The 20,366-nt window shown below is 39.8% G+C and overlaps 1 protein-coding gene across 1 annotated transcript in view; it reads left to right on the forward strand.

Annotated features, from left to right (window-relative positions):
• EXOC4 (exocyst complex component 4) overlaps window positions 1-20,366 on the forward strand; it is a 724,031-nt gene that overhangs the window by 578,547 nt on the left and 125,118 nt on the right. Inside the window, exon 13 of the mRNA XM_044246587.1 lies at window positions 6,455-6,610. Coding sequence (XP_044102522.1) covers window positions 6,455-6,610 — 156 coding nt within the window. The remainder of the gene's footprint in view (window positions 1-6,454; window positions 6,611-20,366) is intronic.

The following is a 20,366-nucleotide window of genomic DNA, read 5'->3' on the forward strand; positions in this document are numbered from 1 at the left end:
AGAGGAGGACCGTGGACTTGAAGAAGCTCGCTAGAAGAGAAGAAACCAGCAAAGGCACCTGAGAAGCAGCAGTGACATAGGAAGCAAATTCAGAGCCGGGTGCTCCGGAAACTGAGGAGCAGAGTGGAGGGAGGAGGTGTGGGGTCAGCATTCGGACTGACGGAGTGACAGATCTGACCTCACAGGGCTCGTCCGTGATCGTCCCCAGAGTGGTTTCTGTGGACCCGTGGGTGGGAAACCCAGAGGGGCCTGTGCTGCAGAAGGAAGAGGAGAGTGGGGAATGTGGAAGTACAGGGGGAAGCCCTACGGTGAGTTTTGCCGCTGCGAGGGGCAGAGAAAGGAGGTGGTAGCTGGAGAGTTGAGGTCATAGGAAGCGTGTTTTGTCATTTTGTTTGTTATTTTAATGAGAAGAAATCAGTGCATGTTGGGATTTGAAGAGTATTACTTGAGACAGAGGGAAGTTTGCTGAGGTAGGACAAAGGGGCGAATGGCTGGTCAGCAGGAGCCGGATGTACCGCAGAGGCAGAGGAACTGACCCAGGCGGGAGTGTGGATGGTTTTGTGTGCTGTGGTCTGTCCTTCCATGGACTGAATTCTTTCTCTGCCATCTACGTTTCACTATTTTGTCGAAACAGTGCACCTGTGTCGCCATTATATGTATTACTTCTTCTCGGAGCACAGCTCTTGCTTTTGGTTGGGTTCCTGATGTACTGTGGTCATACAGAGCTTCTTGGTTCCTTCCCCCAGGAGTCCATACCACCGTGATGTCCCTCCTGGCCAAATTGTCTGGAATGGTGTCCACTTACTGGTGCCCATTATCAGATCATTTCATGCACAAGGTATTATCTGTAGCGATCTACCACAGTCGCTGATTTACAGGCCTGGGATGAATTATCTCAGGGATGGGAAAAGTAATTCTGTGAAGCTTTGAAGGGGAAAAAATAGAAAATCGTTTATATGGCTGTTACAAAGCAACACACACACAACACACACACACACACACACACACACACACCCATATATAACCCCACGGTGCCTGTTGCCCATTACTTAATCAGGTTTTTCAAGCTAGAGGGAAAATGTTTTCTTACCGTCTGACTCTGAAGATGCAAAGTGTCCTTACTTCCTCTCTTCCCATTTACTGCCCTCCCCCAGATTGGCACCTGCTGTGGAGTAATTAGGGCAGTCCTAATTTGGACAGCCAAATCCTGATTACAGTGAGAGGAAAAACAGGAAATGTTCTAGTTTTGCTGCCAGCAAATGACTGACTTAAATAGAAAGCCATATACAATTCAAATGATCCAAAATGATATAACATTGGGGAAGGAAGAAGGGAGCGGGGAAACATTGCAAATCTGATTCTTTCTCAGCAGATATCTTTTGCAGAAATGATCAAATCCACAAGCTCACAATGCCCTCTGCTGAGAGCTGGCTTGTTTTCTAAGTTTGCCCCGAGAACCGGAGCATTCACTGGGAGTTGAGAGATCTGAGGGAAGGTCAGGAACATCTCACCTTTCTGGGAGCACCTCACTCTGGAGAGAAAGACTGTAGTGTCTAATGATGTCATGTTACATGCTTTGGATAAAGAGAGATTTCCGAAAAGGGTAATGAGGACTAGAAGTCTTTTCCTTAATTAGTCCCACCCCTTGGGGCTTAGAGGAAAACTCAGCTGTGGATTCTCCAAATGCTGCATTAGCAATCAGCCTGTTGGTCCATTAGCCTGCTACTTCCGAGCTGAGAGCTTCTCTGCCTCTCCTTGTCCTCTTTGTCCTGGGGTACTGCCAGCAGCTTAGGTGTCCCAAAATAGTCATTAAAAGACTGGAAATCACAGGTTTTTAAAAGTTTCTGCCTCTTCCAATTCAGCATCAGTTTGTTTATTTCATTTTATTTTATTTTATTTTTTGCCTTGTCTTTATTTTTGTCTTTCTGCCTTGGTTGGGCCTGGTAGAGAATACAAATAAAAATCTTCTAATCTTTGTGGCTCCGCTGATAGAAAACACCAGTATGTTTTGATTAGGAGAAGGTATAACCATCCTTAGGGTTCACAGAAGACCGAAAACTTGTGCCAGCGCATGAAGAAAAGGTGACATTAGGATACACTTGAAATCGCTGACGGCAGAAACCAGGTCTGGCCCCAGCCTAGGCAACTCACTGACCCTCGGGGTGTTTGCTGAATGAATAAGGAAACTCCTAGTGGACTGAACAGGGGGAGCAAGCAGTGGGGTAGCATGCCTTGATGCGATGTGTGAGGGAGAGGTTGAGAAATCAAAATGACTAGGTAGACAGTGTGGCTGGGTAGGAATGGGCAGAATAGGGAATGCTGAAGACTTCCCATATGAAGCAAGGGAATACTATCCTGGCAAGGAGGTATTGGTAAGGAGGACGATCTGCCTTCTCCATGATCGAAGCGGTATTCTAAGATACCTTCTACAAACTCTCAAATTTCAAATCCTTTTTCCACAGGGGGAGCCTAGGTGGCTCAGTCGGTTAAGCATCTGCTTTTGGCTCAGGTCGTGATCCCAGAGTCTTAGGATCGAGCCCCACGTTGGGCTCCCTGCTCAGCGGAGAACCTGTTTCTTCCTCTCCCTCTGCCTGATGCTCGGCCTACTTGTGCTCTCTCTCTATCTCTTCATCGAATAAATAAATTTTTTTAAAAACCCTTTTCCGCAGTTCCCCTTGAATTGTTTCTGCTTCCCATGAGCCATCTCCAGAGTAATCAGATGTTTCTGAAGTTGTGATTCTTAGGTAGAAATCCAGACCATCATCACGCTCTCTGACCAGCCTTGAGAGTGATATAAAAAGAGCCTAATTTGCTTATTCTGCCTATTCTTGTTCTGCTCCGTCTCATCTTAAGGGATTTGGGGGTTTTGTTTTCGTGTTTGTTTTGTTTGAATTGGCGGCATCCCATGACCTCTTATTTCTGCAGCCCTCATTGTCACCATCACTGTGTTAGTGGACATTGTACTACCCTTTGGCCTGCGGTAGGTCCAATCATTCCCAGCTGAAAATCCACTGCAGCAGCTGAATTTGAACCGTCCGTGACCAGGGGTTCATCTGTCTCCCTTGGCTCCTAGTTTTTGAAGGATCTGGGAGATTCAGCCTGGGAAAGCAAACGCCATGCCCTGCCTGTCACTGAACAGTTGAATCCAATTAGCCCCACCTGCCCCGCGTTGTTTACCTAATGGAAGACTCGGCACCACAGCTGTGTCCAGGGACCAGGCACACTTGCACTTCCCAACGGCTCCAGAGAGGAGGCCATGCACACGAGAGCCAGTCAGCACCAGCAGATGTTTTCTGAGTGAAATTCACTCAACTGTGTCTAGAGGGTAGACCCTCCTCATGGCGGCCTCATCACCTGTTTCAAGAGGTATACTCATTTTCCTCTTCCTCCTGGGAACGGGTACAAATAGTTACACAGATGGCTCTGTGGCCCATTGAGCTGTGAATTAATTAGTAGATTATGGTTCTAGTACTGTGATTAACCCTACTCCTCTTGTGGAATAATTGTTGGAAATTTAGCTCTTCTTTTTGGGGGCTATTTGAATATGTTCTAGAATTTTGTAGCCCACACCATCCAGCTTATCCCAAAATGATAAACTAATAAATGCAGTCAGTGAGGATGGATACTTTTCCATTTGAGTGCAAAATTCCCTTTGGGCTAATTGTACGTCGCTGATCAATGTCAATATTTCAAATTCGAATACTTGGAATGACATTTAGGATTGATCTTCATTCCTGTATGAATTAATAATTTATAGTTGAAAGCAGTATATAGGTAGCATCTTAGTTCCTTTTGATTTCTGTTTTTTTTAATAAAATAGGATCTATGAATATTAGTGAAGCCAGTAATAAAATATTGATTATTGAATTAAGCCAGTCTTTAGAAAATATATGTAAGTGAACAATGTGGGTACTTTTAAGGTAGTATTTCATAAAGCTTTTTTTTTTTTTCATTTCAGCTAGTGCTAAAATGAAAAATTCTACAAAATTCTGAAACTCAGGGCAACTGTGGGATTCCCACAGAGGACAAGTCCCACTGAGGGAGAGCTTACAGACCAATAGCAGATGACATGAGAAAACTCCTTATCATGAGAAAAAGAGGAAAATGCAACTAACAGGACATTTGACATCCATCGAACTACCAAAAAATATAAAGCCACAGGAAAGGAAGTTTAAAATTGCTGCTTTTAAAATATTCAGAAAGTAAAATAAAATAAAATATTCAGAAAGATAAAGAATAGAATCCGTAATACAAGGGCAGGTCATTTTGGAGGAGGGAGGCCAGTGGATTTCTAAAAGAGCTAAAAAGAAAATCTAGACAGGAAAAATACAATAATGCAAAGCATTTCAAAAAAGCAATTGGTGGGTTCAATCCTAGAGTAGATCCTGGAGAGAGAGTTCATAAATGGATAAAATGAGTGAGAAAGGGAAGTCGGTGAGTGAAGGCCATTCAGTGGGTGACAGTGTCTGTGAAGGGTGGAGAAGAGCTTCCCTGGAGAGAAGTGCAGGATCAAGGAAGAGACTGATTCGTTCTTCAAAAAAAAAAAGGCGGTGGGGGGGTGGGTGGGAAATACATCAAGAGAAATACGAGATATCAAAAAGTGGATTTGGGGGGCAGTAGGGAGGATCCCTAAGGGCCTAGGTAGAAGGATTAATTGGAAGTGAATGAGGATGAGATAGATTTGAAGATATTTCTGTGGGGAATAGAGGGGGAATGTTTGCAAGTACATAATTAAGAAGCCTCCCTGCTGTGTCAGATAGGGAGACTGTAGGGCATAAGCAAGGGGGAGATAAAAGGTGAAGGTTTAAAAAAGAGCATTGAGGGACTGCGAGGGGAAGTTGAGCAGAAGCGAGTAAAAGGAAGGCCTAAGAACATTGACAGCCCACCTGGCATACATCATGAATGTGACATGGTACCCAGCACCCCACATCTGAATGGGTGAAAGACTGTGAGACTCATCCATAAACACCGCAGAAAAGATGCTAGAAAATAACAGAAAAAAGAGAATAGGAAGTACCAGGGAGAGTGATTTGAGAGACCAGAGGAAAGAAGGTTCTGTAGCCTAATTTCTGTATTGCTGACCATAGTTACTGTTAGAAACCTTTTGTGGGGCGCCTGGGTGGCTCAGTGGGTTAAGCCGCTGCCTTCGGCTCAGGTCATGATCTTGGGGTCCTGGGATCAAGTCCCGCATCGGGCTCTCTGCTCAGCGGGGAGCCTGCTTCCCCCTCTCTCTCTGTACCTGCCTCTCTGTCTACTTGTGATCTCTGTCTGTCAAATAAATAAATAAAATCTTTAAAAAAGAAAAAAAGAAACCTTTTGCTTATCGTGAGAATGCTAGAAGTCAGCTAGTAATTCTAGCCTATTTTCAAAGAACAGAGTGGTACTGCTCCCTACAACCCGAAATCCTATTACCTCGAGTCAGGTTGCCTTGAGTCAGAGTTTTTAGGCTTCAGCTTCCTTTGTTGACAAGCATTAAATTGTCTGTTGGGTAAGGAGGTTTTATCGTGCATACCCACCGTACATATATTGTAGATTAAGAAGTGCGTAATGTCCTCTAGCTGTGATTCTTACACCAACAAAAATTCCCGCCTGTGAGAGGGGGACACTTCTGGAGTCTGGGTCAACTTGGGATGGGGTAGCCAGCTAAGTAGCACTCCCCTCATCAATAAATGTCATTCCTGTCACCTAGAGTTGCTGATGATTTTTAGACCATTGAAATTAGTTATAGTGATAGAAATGTTGAGCAGAAGGAGAGGCTTTTTAATTAAGTTGAAACTGAACGTTTAAGATGAATTTACAGGGAATTTCTGGTAAGCGCAGTGTTAATAGCTCACCCCTGGGCCCTATTAAAGGACTTGAAGCCTGTCACTCTAGGTCACCAGTCAAAGCCCACTGGAGAGAGCAATAATCAAAGACTTTCTCTGCCTGACATCAGGGGCAGAAGGTTTCTCTATGACGGTAGATTTACTTTGAATATAGGGGTGTCCCTAGTTCAAAAAGTACCTTGAAGTAGAGCTGATTGGTGATTTAAACCAAGAAGTCAGAGAACGGCCTTTTGTAACACTTTGTCACCTTCCTAGTTCCATCCATGTTACTTCGTTTCATAACATTCTTATGTATTCAACATCTTTCTTGAAAGATCCACCCCCCAAACCTACCATATGTGTTTATTTATCCTGAGGGACTAACTACGATAAGGGTGACAAACTATCTTATTATGACCTTTTCACAGTTACTCAGCAGTGAAAAAACTATGAACAAAATCTAGAAATGGTTTTCCAGGAACGTGACCTATTAATGGATGTCACGACTCCAACTCAGATAATGGGTCATGTTAATAAGAGAGATGGCAGTGGTTTTTTTTTTTTTCCTGCTGCCGCAAAGGTAGATGAAAAATGCTAACTGGACAGCAGGCAATGTGCTGAAATATCTCTTTTCCACTGATTGTGTTCAGGGGCATTGTTCAGTCAGAAGAGAAACTTGTCATCAGCGCATCGTGGGCAAAAGACGATGACATCAGCAGACTCCTGAAATCTCTGCCAAACTGGGTGAACATGGCTCAGCCCAAACAGCTGAGACCAAAGAGAGAAGAAGAAGAAGATTTCATAAGGTAACAGATTTCTTTCCTATGTTGTATTAAACATTGGGAGTAAAAACATCTGTTTAGCTAACTCCTCCTTACATGAAATTCGGGGCAATTCTAAATAACAAGCAGCAGTGAACTCAATTAATAAAGTCTGTTTCTATCCTAACACACCTCATTTCCCATGTAAATATGCCATGTACTCAGAATTTTAGAAGGGGTGCACCTGGGTGGCTCAGTGGGTTAAGCGTCTGCCTTTGGCTTAGGTCATGATCTCAGGGTCCTGGGATCGAGCCCCGCATCGGGCTCCCTGCTCAGCGGAGAGCCCACTTCCCCCCTCTCTCTGCCTGCCTCTCTGCTTACTTGATCTCTCTCTCTCTCTCTCTCTGAAAAATAAATAAATAAAATCTTTAAAAAGTTTTTTAAAAGGGATTAATGTGGATCAAATTAGAGAATTGTTAAATCAAGTTAAAATGTCTTTTAATTTGTAGGTCATTTTTCCCTCTAATGGGAATCTTATGGTTTACTCATTAATGTATTTATTTATTCAGCCAAGCTGTATTGACCTTATTATGTGCCATACCTTGGAAAGATGACAATTAATGACATAAAATTCTTGCCCATACAGAGTCTTTTAAAATTGTTCTTAGCAATTGCAGTTCCTAGAACTGTTAGTGGAACTTTCTGGAAATATAGATGAGCTTCTCATGTTTGTTCAAATGCATTGTATTATCTCTGATTGTTTCCTACTTATTTTGAGAGAAGTAAGGTCTCAACTTTATCACTCAACATTTAACTTTGTACAGTTTAAATTATTTACATAGCCATGACACTGTGACTTTATTCAGTGACACTATTCATTTTCACATGGCCACAGTGAAGTATTTCACCTCTGTCACTGTAGAGCTGTGTAAAGTAAGGAGAAAAATGAAGTGGTACTTTGTCACATTAAAATTAGGTTTAACCTTACTGCTTTTTGCCTATCCAAGTGAATGAATAAATAGTAAAAATAAAATCAGAGCACTTTAGGGGCGCCTGGGTGGCTCAGTGCTTTAGGCCTCTGCCTTCAGCTCAGGTCATGATCTCAGGGTCCTGATACCGAGCCCTGCATCGGGCTCTCTGCTCAGCGGGGAGCCTGCTTCCCTCCCACCCCTTCTGCCTGCCTCTCTGCCTGCTTGTGATCTCTGTCTGTCCAATAAATAAATAAAATCTTTTTTAAAAAAAATCAGAGCACTTTAAAGAAGCAAAGATCAAAAAAGGAATAAAGAAAGTAATGGCCAGTATTTTACTTTTAACTTCCCATACAACTGTGGGCTCATCGTTTTCTCAGAATGTGGGTTGTAACTGTAGGTAAATGGGTTTTTGCTGCTCACAAAGTTACCTGTATTCATACATGAATGATAGTGCCACATTTTTCCAGCCTTTTATTATGAAAATTTGTTAGAGTACCATTTAATACCATATAAAAATTGTGAAACTCACAAATTCACCTATAATTTAACTATATATATATATATATATATATATAGAGAGAGAGAGAGAGAGAGAGAGAGTTCACTTTTTAGGTTAATGGACTTTATTTTGAGGAGGGAGAGTTTTAGTTTACAGAAGGTATTGAGCAAAATGTGTAGTGTTCCCATCATGTACTCTAACCCACCACGTTCAATGTCCTGTGTTTTTAACATCTTGCATTAAATATGGTATGTGTGTCATACTTGATGAGCTAATATTGATACATTATTATCAGTTAAAGTCTGTAATTTACATTAGGGTTTACTCTTCCTGTTGTACATTCTATGGGTCTTCACAAAGATAATTGGATGTATCATCTCAGTGTCATTCAGGTTCAGTTGTGCTGCCCTAGAACTCTTCTGTGTTCCCCATAGTCATCCCTGCCTTCCTTTCCCCAAAGCCCTGTCAACTATTGATTTCTTTTTACCGTCTCCAGAGTTTTGCGTTTTCCAGCACAGCTTAGAGTTGGAATCACATGTGGCCTTTTCAAATTGGCTTGTTATGCTTAAAAATACGCACTTAAGATTCCTTCCATGTCTTTTTGTGACCTGATAACTGTTTTTTTTTAAATCCCTGAGTGATACTCCATTATAGGGATGTACTATGGTTTGTTTAATCCATTCACCAGTAGAAGAACATTTTGATTGCTTCCAAGTTCTAGCAATTATAAATAAAGGTGCTCTAAACACTTGTGTAGAGGTTTTTCTGTGGATGTAAGTTTTGATTCATTTTCATTCATTTGGGTAAATACTACAGACTGTGATTGCCAGATCATGTATAAGAGTATATTTTGTTTTGTAAAAAAATTGTCACCGTTTTTCCCAAGTGGTTCTATTTTACATTCCTGCCGGCAGTGATTGAGAGTTCCTGTTGCTCCCCATCCTCTCTAGCATTTGGTGCTAATGTTGCGGAGTTGGTACATTCTAACAGATGTGTAGTGAAATCTCATTGTTTTAATTTGTATTTCCCTAACGGCATATGATGTTGAACATCATCTTTTCATATGCTTATTTGATATTTGTATATATATTTTTGTTGAGATACTGCTCATTTTTTAAATTGGGTTGTGTTTTCTTATTGTTGAGTTTTAAGAGTTCTTTGTATGTTTTGGTTGCTGTCCTCCATTTGATATGTGTTTTGCAAAGATTTTCTCCCAGTCTGAGACTTAACCTTTTCATTCCCTTTACAGCTTCTTTTGTAGAACAAATGTTTTACATTTTAATGAAGTCCAGCTTACTGTATTTTTTTCTTTTATGGGTTGTGCTTTTCTGCTTTCTGGTTTTAATTGACTATTTTATATGATTCTACTTTCTCCCCTCTCTTAGCATATAAATTATACTCCTCTTTTACCTTTTATAGTGGTTTCTCTAGAGTTTGCAATATACATTTATAACTAATTCAAGTCCACTTAACACCAGCCCACTAAAACAGGTAATGCAAGTACCTTATAAGGAAGTGTTCCTAATTCTCCCTTCCATTCCTTATAACGTTGTTGTCATTCATGTATTTCATTTATCCATAAGCAATAATCACTCCGTATAATGCTGCTATTATTCTTTTCAACAAATTGTTATCTGATCAGTGAGGAGTAAGAGAAATAAAAGATTTTATTATTCCTCCTCTAATGCTCTTCCTTACCTAAAGTAGAGCCAAATTTCTGAACTAAGTAATTTTCCTTTGCCCTAAAGAACTTTTTTAACATCTTCTGTAAGGCAGGTCTGCTACGGACAACTTCCCCCATTTTTTAATTGGCTTGTTAAATGATTCTTAATTTGGACAACATCCCATCTCACAAGTAGTGGGGATCTCCCAAACTCCCTCAATTTTTGTTTGCCAGAAAAAGTCTTTATTTCTCCTTTGCTTTTGAAAAATAATTTTGTAGGGCACAAAATTCTAGGTTGGTGATTGTTTTAACACTTTAAATATTTCAATCCACTATTCTTGCTTCCATGGTTTTTGAAGAGAAGTCTAATGTAACTTTTATCTTTGTTCTTCAGTAAGTAACTTTTTGCCTCAAGCTTCTTTCAAGATTTTATTCTTTGTTTTTGATTTTGGGCCATTTGAATATTATATGCCTAGGTGTAGTGATGTGTGTGTGTGTGTGTGTGTGTGTGTGTGTGTGATGTTTGGGGTACTCTGAGCTTCCTAGATCTATGATTTGATATCCGTCATTGGTGTGAGGAAATTCAGTCATTATTTCTTCAAATATTTCTCCTGTTCCTTTTTCTCCTTCTTCTCCTTCTGGTATTCCCATTGTCCAAATACTATACTTCTTTGATTATTCCTACAGTTCTTGGATATTCTATTGTCTTTTCATTCTTTTTTTTCTCTTTGGATTTCAATTTTGGAAGTTTCTATTGACATTTCTTCTAGCTCACTGATTCTTTCCGTGATTATGCACTGTGTATTGATAAACTCATCAAAAATACTTTTCATTTCTGTTGTGATGTGTTTGATTTCCAGAATTTCCTTGTGATTCTTTCTTAGAGTTTTTGTTTCTCTGTTTACATTACCTATAGTTTATTTTTCATTAAAAATTTATGTTTTAGTTTGAGCATAGGTCAAAGGCACAGCTTGGTAAATTTTCATACTTTTTATTGTGTAACCTATACCCAGAAGGCATAGCAACAAGGAGCCTTCTCATGCTTCCTGCTACGAGTTACTACTTACATCTCTAAAAGTTGCCCTCATCTGACTTCTAAACACAGAGAATAATTGAATCTGTTTTTGGATTTTATATAAATGAAATCAAGCACTTATGTATTCTTTTATGACTGGCTTCATTTGTTTCACATTCTGTTGGCAAGATTCTTCCATATTGTTGTGTATAGGTCCCCATTACTCTATAGTCTGTATTAAATTGTGTGTGTGTGTGTGTGTGTGTGTTTATATGTGTATACATTCATTTATTCTGCTGATAGGCATAAGTTGGAACTGTTTCATATAGTGTTGCTATGTATATTCTACTACATGTATTTTGGTAGCCATACGTATATATTTCTGTTGCTTGTATTCTCAGAGTAGAATTGCTGGGTCATAGGGTATGCATATGGTCACTTTAGGTACACGGTGCCAAACCGTTTTCTAGAGTGGCAGTGAGAATTTATATTCACAGCAGTATATGAGAGTTCCAGTTGCTCCGTATCTCATCTGTACTTGATATTTCCCGTTTTTTAAATTTTAGCCACCTTGTAGTTTCGTAGAAGTCTCTCATTGTGGTTTATTTTGCATTTCTCTCATGACTAATGAAATTGAGCACCTTTTAATGTGCTTTCATGTATTTATTGGCCATTTGAATATGCTCTTTTGTAATATATTTGGTCATATCTGTTGCCCATTTTCACTAAAGTGGTCTGTCTTTTCCCTACTAATTTGTAGGCATTCTTAAAATATCAGGATGCAGCTCCTTTGTTAGAGGTAGATTGATACTTAGAAATCTGTAAGGATACCGAAGTCCTAGAGATGTTTTTCTCGAAAACCTTTTTTGTGCTGAATATATTTTTCTCTTTAAGTGTATCCATTTAATCATATCTATAACCTGAATTGTTTTATTAGAAACAATTTCTAGGGGATAAATTATTTTTTCCCAGCTTTTCAGATTACTTTAAATGAACGTAAATCTTCCTGTTTCCTTGGCTTATTATTATGTAACTTCTTAATTGTCTTCTATGCTTGCAAAGAGATTTTCAGTTAGTTTTATTAGTATCTCCGGTAGCTTAAAGGGATGGGCTTCTAGCCCTATTCCAAAAAAGAGAATGCCAATCCCAAGAGCTGCCTATCAGTGTATCACCTCGTGCTTCCAATATGGAAAAGCTAGATTAGGTCCCTCAGTTCCTTATTCCTGCTTTGCTCACTGAGGCATAGCACCTTTCACCTTAAAAGGTAAAACAACTTATACATACATTTTTAAAAATTTTTGGTGAATTACAATATAGACGAAGTCAAGTGTAACCTAAGGTATATAACTCAGTGAAATGTTATATATGATTATATCCACGGAATCACCTCTCAGATCAAAATACAGAACTCTTGGGCGCCTGGGTGGCTCAGTGGGTTGAGCCGCTGCCTTCAGCTTAGGTCATGATCTCAGCGTCCTGGGATCGAGTCCCGCATCGGGCTCTCTGCTCTGCAGGGAGCCTGCTTCCTCCTCTCTCTCTCTCTGCCTGCCTCTCTGCCTACTTGTGATCTCTCTCTGTCAAATAAATAAATAAAATCTTAAAAAAAAAAGATACAGAACTCTTCTAGCACCCAGACAGCCCACCCTCAAGGTAACCACTGTTCCGACTTTGATCACCATAGATCAGATTGAGTATCCCCAAATTTTATATAAGTTTAATCGTAGTATGGGATTTATTTTGCTGAACATTATGCCCAAGAGATTCGTCCATGCTTTGGCATGTAGACATAGTTTGAAAACAAATTATGTTTACTTTAACGATAGAAAAATAACTTTTTCAGTCTGTTCTGTTTTGTGATTCTTTCCTCTTAATCTTTCACTTTCTCTCTCCTGATTATACATTGAAAGCGAGGATAAGCAGGACAGAACACCCTTCATTGATATGCCAATGTGGTAGGGTTGACAGAGCCTTGATTGAGCACGTTAGAGTACCATACAGCATGGCGGGAGCCAAAAACACTGAAAAGTCACACTCCCCTCCTATAATTAGTTTTTAAAGCTCAGAGGGCTATTTGGCACATGGATGAATATAGAATCCAGTGCCCTTTGCATTGAATAAAGGTTATGTTCCCTTCATTACTAAATGAGGCCCTTTCCTCTTCTTGTTTTTTTAGCTAAAAAATAAAGTATGTTATTTCCAGGCTTAACTTTGAATAGAGGGGGAAAAAATAGGTCAAGCCAGGGTTTTAATAGAAAAAGGAAAAATAGCAAATATCCTTTTGTTCCCCAGGAAGGTGAAAGCAGGCATTGTAGCCCATTGTCTTTGCACCTGTCATATATATGTATATATTTATCCTTTTGAGATCAATGAATATCCACTGATAAAAGCAGTCCCACTTTCTGGAGATATAATTAATAGAAGACGTACGTAAGGTGTTGGGACAAGTAACAGGGGTGAGGAGGGATTGTCTAGGAGTTGGGAAGGCTATCTGTATTAGAAAGTTTGTCCCCCAAAGTCTGTGACCCCCCATTTCACTCTGCGACCCAGGATTTTAGAAAACAAGAATCACTTCTCTAGAGCCAGGTTTGAAAATCCTTAAGTAGATAGATGTGATTAGTGAGACCAGAACCAGAGTCTTCAGCTGATAGAAATCAAGGAAGATATAAAGCCTACAAATTAGTCTTGAAGTCTAGCAGGCAGTAAGATGGATGATAAAAAAAAAATCATACAATCTGTTCGAACAGTTACAACAGTCTGAGTTGATGGTGTCTGGCACTGTATAGCAACATTATGAGTTTTCAGGTATGATGAGGAAACAGGGGTAGAGAAATTCATTAACTTCCTCAGATCGACAGAGCTACTAAGTGACAGAGCTACAGTTTGAGCCCAGAAGGTCTAGCTCTAAGAACTACCCCGCCACGATCCTCCAGCCTCAAAATAGATCAGGAATTTATAGGTTTGAACTTTTGAGTTATTCCTTCATTTTCATTGATCATTATAATCTTGACTTGTTTTCTAATCATGTTATGCTAATGTCAGACATTTGTCATATAAGTGCTTTTCCTCTGGATTTAGTTTGTAATTGTTAGTATTCATTGTATTACGTTGTTATGAATTCTCTGAGTTTTGTGTTTTCTTAATCAAAGAAAAGAAAAAAGAAAAAGAATCATTGTTGAAAAAAGAAAGATAACACAAAGAGTGTGAAAATATAAAGATGATATAAAATAAATTATGTAGGTTTCAGATAGAGTGTAATGCAGACCTGAATAGGGAAGAGAGAGTAAGGCTATTTTAGCTATATTTAGTTATTGAGTGTTTTACAAGATAACTTCTTGTTTTATCTGGAGAATCAAGTGAGTGTCGTGTTTATTAAGGCTGCTTTTTGTTGTCTTATGAAATTAGGGACTCAGTGTTCCTAAAGAACAGCAAAATACTATTTCAAAGAGCAAGGCCATTCCTGAGATTTTATTTGGTATGAGTTCTGTATTAAATGGTTAATGAAAAAAAGAGAATGAAAGAAGAAAGGATTGCACCTTCACCTACCTTCTATGAAACCCTCATAGTACATCACAGATCCTCGGTAAATGTTAGATGGATGAAACTAATTTTAAAATAGGAAAAATCACCCATTCTTCAAATGAAAAGAATAAAATGTAGAGAATGGTGAGCCAGTGTCTTAATTGGAGGAAAGTGCCTTCAGTGGCCTCCCTAAAAGTGGCACATGTAGGACCATGTTCCTTTTGGAAGCAAACAGGCCCAGGTTCTAGTCCTTGGTACGGCCACTAATTAGTCTGTTTTATTTCGGTTTTGCCTTTGGTAGGTCTTTACAGACCTGTTTGGTTTCTTCAGCCAGCTCAGATTAGACAGAGAGGCCGAAATCTAGTGGGCTTAGAAATATGTTTAGATGAAACACAATATGAATAAAGTAGAACATAAATAATTTTTCATAAAAATTCCATCTGGAAATTTTAAAGTCCTCAAGACAGTATAAGCAATAGCTGTCAAAAGGTTCCCAATAACAGGGTGCCTGGGTGGCTCAGTTGGTTAAATGTCTCTTGATCTCAGCTCAGGTCTTGAGCTCAGGGTCCTGAGTTCAAGCCCCACATTGGGATCCACACTGGGTATGGAGCCTACTTTTAAAAAGTGGGGGAGGGTGCCTGGGTGGCTCAGTTGGTTAAGTGTCTGTGTTCGGCTCAGGATCCATCCCACTGCCCCCCCCAAACCACCATCAGGCTTTCTGCACAGTGGGGAGTCTGCTTCTCCCTCTGCCCACCCTCCACCCCCCGCCCATGCTCTCTCATGTGCTCTCTCTCAAATAAATAAATAAAATCTTAAAAAAAAAAAAAGATTCCTAGTAACTATAGCTATTGAAGAATCTTTAGATGAATTTGAAGGAACAAGTAAAAGATCCAGTGTAGGAGAAAATGGGCTAGCTAGCTTGAAGAAAATGTTCATTAGAATGAAGACATATATTCCACTATCTCTGCAGGCTTAATATGTCTTAAAAATATAATTATAAAAGGAAAGATGAATCAGAAAATATGAATATATTAAGTGAGTACAAGGGTAGAAAATGCTTTGCTAAAATGTTTTTTTTTCCCCTCGATCAAACAAGATGAAGGTCATAGACGGATGTAGGGCACTGCCAGGCAAGACCAGGTGAGAAGCAGACTTAATCTCAAAATTAAACAAAAAAGACAGGTAATTAACTGGAGACTAAGCTACAAAACATATCAACTAATGTTCAAGACGATTGCATTAGGCACTTTGTTATTATATTAAAATGATATCTCTCTTGTTAGCATAAGATTGGCAGTAAATGAAAAAGACCTTAAAATCCCTCCTATATATTGCATAAATGCTAATCTATGTAGACAATTATTGGAGGATTATAATTATTCATTAGTATTGGTAAAAAGTCACTGATAGAGTGTTTTCTGCCTTGTTTTTTTGTATAATTTCAGATTGTGGAATTTCTTAACTTTTTAAACTTAGATTTTAGTTTAACACCATTCCTCTTTCTCTCCTTTGGAGTCTTATCAAAGAGAAGATCATGATCTGCCCAAATGAGTCCCACTCAGCCCTTCAGAAAGAGGCTGAGAATAGTGTTCTGGGTTGGGAGGGAACCTGTTACCTAGCGCAGGGAAGAGCAGGAAGAGGTGTTCCTAAGACATCAGCCAACAGTGAGACAGTCCAAAACCACCGCCAAGGAGGTCTGTGCCTGCCGTTGTCTTTCCCCAGCTCTGTCTCTACTCACAGACGCTCTCTGCTGCAGGCTGACATCCTTCCAGAAGATGAACCGCTCACCTTCTCACCCGCCTCTTTTTTTCCGTACTGAACTTTTCCCAGTTCTCCATCTACTGTGCTCTTTCCTCCCTCTTTGTGTTTGCCATGCCCATTGCTCTTCCTGGAATGTCCTCTGCTCATCCCACCCCTGCCTCCTTCTGCCTTGTCCTGTTCTGCTTGCAAGATTCAGATCAGGTAGATGTATGCAGTGAAAAGAAGGGCCATCTATACCCCAATGTTTATAGCAGCAATGGCCCCGGTCGCCAAACTGTGGAAAGAACCAAGATGCCCTTCAACGGACAAATGGATAAGGAAGATGTGGTCCATATACACTATGGAGTGTTATGCCTCCGTCAGAAGGGATGAATACCCAACTTTTGTAGCAACATGGACGGGACTAGAAGAGATTTTGCTGAGTGAAATAAGTCAAGCAGAGAGTCAATTGTCGTATGGTTTCACTTATTTGTGGAGCATAAGGAATAACACCGAGGACATGGGGAGATGGAGAGAAGAAGTGAGTTGGGGGAAATTGGAGGGGGAGATGAACCATGAGAGACTGTGGACTCTGAGAAACAAACAGGGTTTTGGAGGGAAGGGGGTGGGGGTTTAGGTGAACCTGGTGGTGGGTATTATGGAGGGCACGTATTGCATGGAGCACTGGGTGTGGTACATAAACAATGAATTCTGTTATGCTGAAAAAAAAATTAAAAAAAAAAAAAAGATTCAGCTCAGGTAACAGATGCCTTTCCAGCATGTCCTCCCCAAAACTCTCTCCCGCTCTGCACACCTCCCTGCTTCCCTCCTGCCTTAGGGGCTCAGAGACTAGGAGGGTAGTTAAATAAGCAATTTGTCGTGTGGGGAGTCGGCTAGAGGTAAAGGCATGCATAAAAATCCAAGAGGCCAATAGATGAACTAAACATAATCATGTAACTACATTAAGAAGGGGAACTGGATATAATGGGGGGAGGGGGAAGAAGGGCAGTCAGAATCAAAATATCTAAAATTAACACATCAACAAGTAGCAATTTCCATGTGGATATAACCACTGGAAGAACTTGGAACAGAAATAGTTGGTTTTTGTAAGCTATAGGTGCTTTCTTCAGGGGCACAAGACTAAGGGTGGGTAGGTGCTGGATAGGGGAATCAGTGCTGAGCATTATAAGTTATTTAACTATGAGTAATTATTACTTAGGCTTTAAGTTTTTGTTTGCCAAAAAAAAAAATTCCACATATCCTCAAACCATGTTACTGTTCACTGCCTGTTCACTAATTTTCTACAAATACATCGTCATTCTAACATTTATGTTTACCCCTGCAAAAAAATCTTAATCTGAAGCCATCTTCACTTTTATGCCCATTTGATGCAAAGCATTTACTCTTCTTTGTATTATCTCACTTAGTCCCGGAGGTCCCTATCTCTTTCTTGGACTTCCATATATCCCCTACACCCCTCCCATTCCTCAGTTCCTTCTCCTTCTCTGTTCCAAGAAAGCTACCTTGAAGACAGACCCCTTCCTTGTTTAGTTTGGGAGTCATTGCCTTTGCTTAAGATCAGGTGTTTAGTGTCTCTGCCCTGAGTAGATTTAATTTATTCAAAAGGAGATTGTATGGTAATTTGAGAAGTAACCAGAATGATCAGTGAGCTGGAATACTCAGGTGCGGAGGCTCAATGATACCTGAATTTTGACTTTTAAATCTGCAATCATTCTCGGTAGTTGAAAAACTAGAGTATGTGTTCAACTTATGATTATTGGTTATTTTAATCCTACATGTGATCATCTGTTTTGAAGCTTAATAAATGTTTTTTATGGAAAACTATTGCTATTTGTATAAATACGTAACTTACAGTTGCTCCTGGCAGAAAAACTGTATACCTTAGAAGTCCTAGCACCTATAGGAAAAGCGTGTACCTTATTGTTAATATCCAGTGACAACAATTGAGTGACAACATCCTACAAAGAAAACTTAGTTAGCCAGGCTTATTTAGTGGCTTAGCTGAACAAAGCATGTTCTGCGCTATCAAAGCACTTCAATGCAATTTTATTCCAAGTAGATTCTTTATGAAAACTCGGAGCAGGTGCCATCAGCCTGAATAATGTGCTGTTCACAATTAGCTCTTTGCTTGTTGTAACCTAGTATCAATTTCTCTCTCTCTCTCTCTTTTAAGATTTATTTATTTGAGAGAGAGTGAGTTGAGAGCAGGGGAGGAGCAGCGGTAGAAGGAAAGAGAAAGAGAGAATCTCAAGCAGTCTTCCTGCTGAGTGCAGAGCCCAACACAGGTCTCGATCTCAGGACCCTGAGATCATGACCTGAGCCAACATCAAGAGCCAGTCACTTAATAGATTGAGCCACCCAGGTGCCCCAACCTAGTATCCATTTCCGTGGAATTCTTCTGTTCTTACTCACTGATACATCAGTGTACTTATCTGCTTGGTTCCAAAAAGGGGGTAAAAAATGTGGAGAAAACCCTAAGACTGAGATTTGGGCTTCTGCCTCACCCTGCCCCTAGGCTAAAGCTGTCTTTAGCCAGCTCCCCTTACTTCTCTGCACCTCTGCCCCTCCTCTTTAAATGACAATCATTAATTCTCGAACTTACACGCTGTGTGTGTGTGTGTGTGTGTGTACATGTCTACTACATTAGGTCATGCTTAATGTCCAGCAGAGTTGTATTTTCATGTTGTGTGTTTAGATTTTAGAGTAGATGGAGCCCTTTGTAATCATACACCTACAACATTCTGTCCATTTTGTAGAATTTTTAGTATAATTTTACTATGTTTTGGCTCTACTCAGGTTTCTGGTTTTAGTATGATTACATTTATGGTGTATTTTTTGCAAACATTCATCATTCATTTGATATCTCTGAATCACAACCTTGAATTATTAAGCTGATCTTACAAGAAAATTTGGTCAATTCTTCAATGACTATTGTTTTCCAGAAAAACGTTGTCATAAAAGCATAGGGTGCCTTAAAGTCTTTTGAAATCAAGTCCCAATCAAAGTAGGATTTGAGACCTGATATCAAAAGCATAGGATTAATGACCAGAGTACTTACCTAGTATCATTGCTCTAGAATTTGGATATTGAATGCCAGACCTCGTGTGAGCCACACAGTGGTTGCTCAGTAAATGCTTGTTGCATGAATGTATGTCTGTATTCATGTACTACTTGATACAGTAATGGAGTTAAAGAAGAGAAAGGATAGCATAGAATGAGTCTCCGAGTATTGGGTATGAATTAGTCAGCTCAGGCTGCCATAACAAAACACTATAGATTGATTGGGTGGCTTAAACACCAGAACTTTCTTTCTTGCAGTCGTAGAAGCTGGGAAGTCCAAGACCAAGGTGTCGGCCAGTTCAGTTTCTGATAAGAGCTCTCCTCCTGGCTTGCAAAGGCCCGTTACCTTGGTATACCCTCACGCATCGGAGAGAGAAAGAGAAATCTCTCTCATGTCTCTCCGTATAAGGGTACTAACCCATCATGAGGGCTCCATTTTCATAACTTAATTACCTCCCAAACATCCCACCTCTAAATATCATCACTTTGGGGTTTAGGACCTCACCACATGAATTTCAGGAGTAGGGAATACACTTCAGTCCATAACGGGGTGAAAATACTTAGCTGTTTGCCTACAGTCTGAATCATAATTTTACATTAGTGACTGGAAATGAGCCAGAAATTTTAAAAAGCTAACTGTTTAATGTATAGAATATAGTGTTAGTAATACAGGCAAAAGAAGAAACGCTATGCTACTGGAGAAGATAAATGATGAAACTATAATTACAGAAAAAATTTAAGGAATTGTCATATGACTTATGCAGTTCCAAATCAAATAGGAACAGAGGTTTGTTGTGTTGTGTTTTTACATAATGAATCTCCCGTTGTGTATTTGGACCTATCACCCAGTCACTTCTAGTGACCTGTGATTAGAATCTTGGCCTCTAATTGGAGACTATTTGAACCCTAGTGTTTTGCTACCAGCCCAGCCTCTATGGGCTTCATGATGAAAAAAGTGATCCTTTAGTGTCTGTCTTTTAGACAGGGAACTCATGTAGAAGTGAAATTGCCTTCAGCAGAATGGTGCCTTTGCCCTGCCGTCACCTTGGTGGCTCCAAACCCTCTTCGAGAAGAAAGTTATTTGAGCATAATAGTTTTTCTCACCCATAAGAATACAACACATAAACTATTCCAGAATTCATATACAAGGACAGAAAGATGGACTGACAGAAGAAATTATGCATTTATGCCTGCACGGATTAAACATGTCAAAACATAAGTGGCTGTCATTCTAAATTTTATCTCTTCGGATCTGAAATGAGAATGGCAAAGACAGTTTGTGAGAGTTCTGATTGCTTTGTAATATTGTTCAA

The sequence above is a fragment of the Neovison vison genome, chromosome 4 (assembly GCF_020171115.1).
Source record: "Neovison vison isolate M4711 chromosome 4, ASM_NN_V1, whole genome shotgun sequence".
In the NCBI taxonomy this organism is placed as follows: domain Eukaryota; kingdom Metazoa; phylum Chordata; class Mammalia; order Carnivora; family Mustelidae; genus Neogale; species Neogale vison.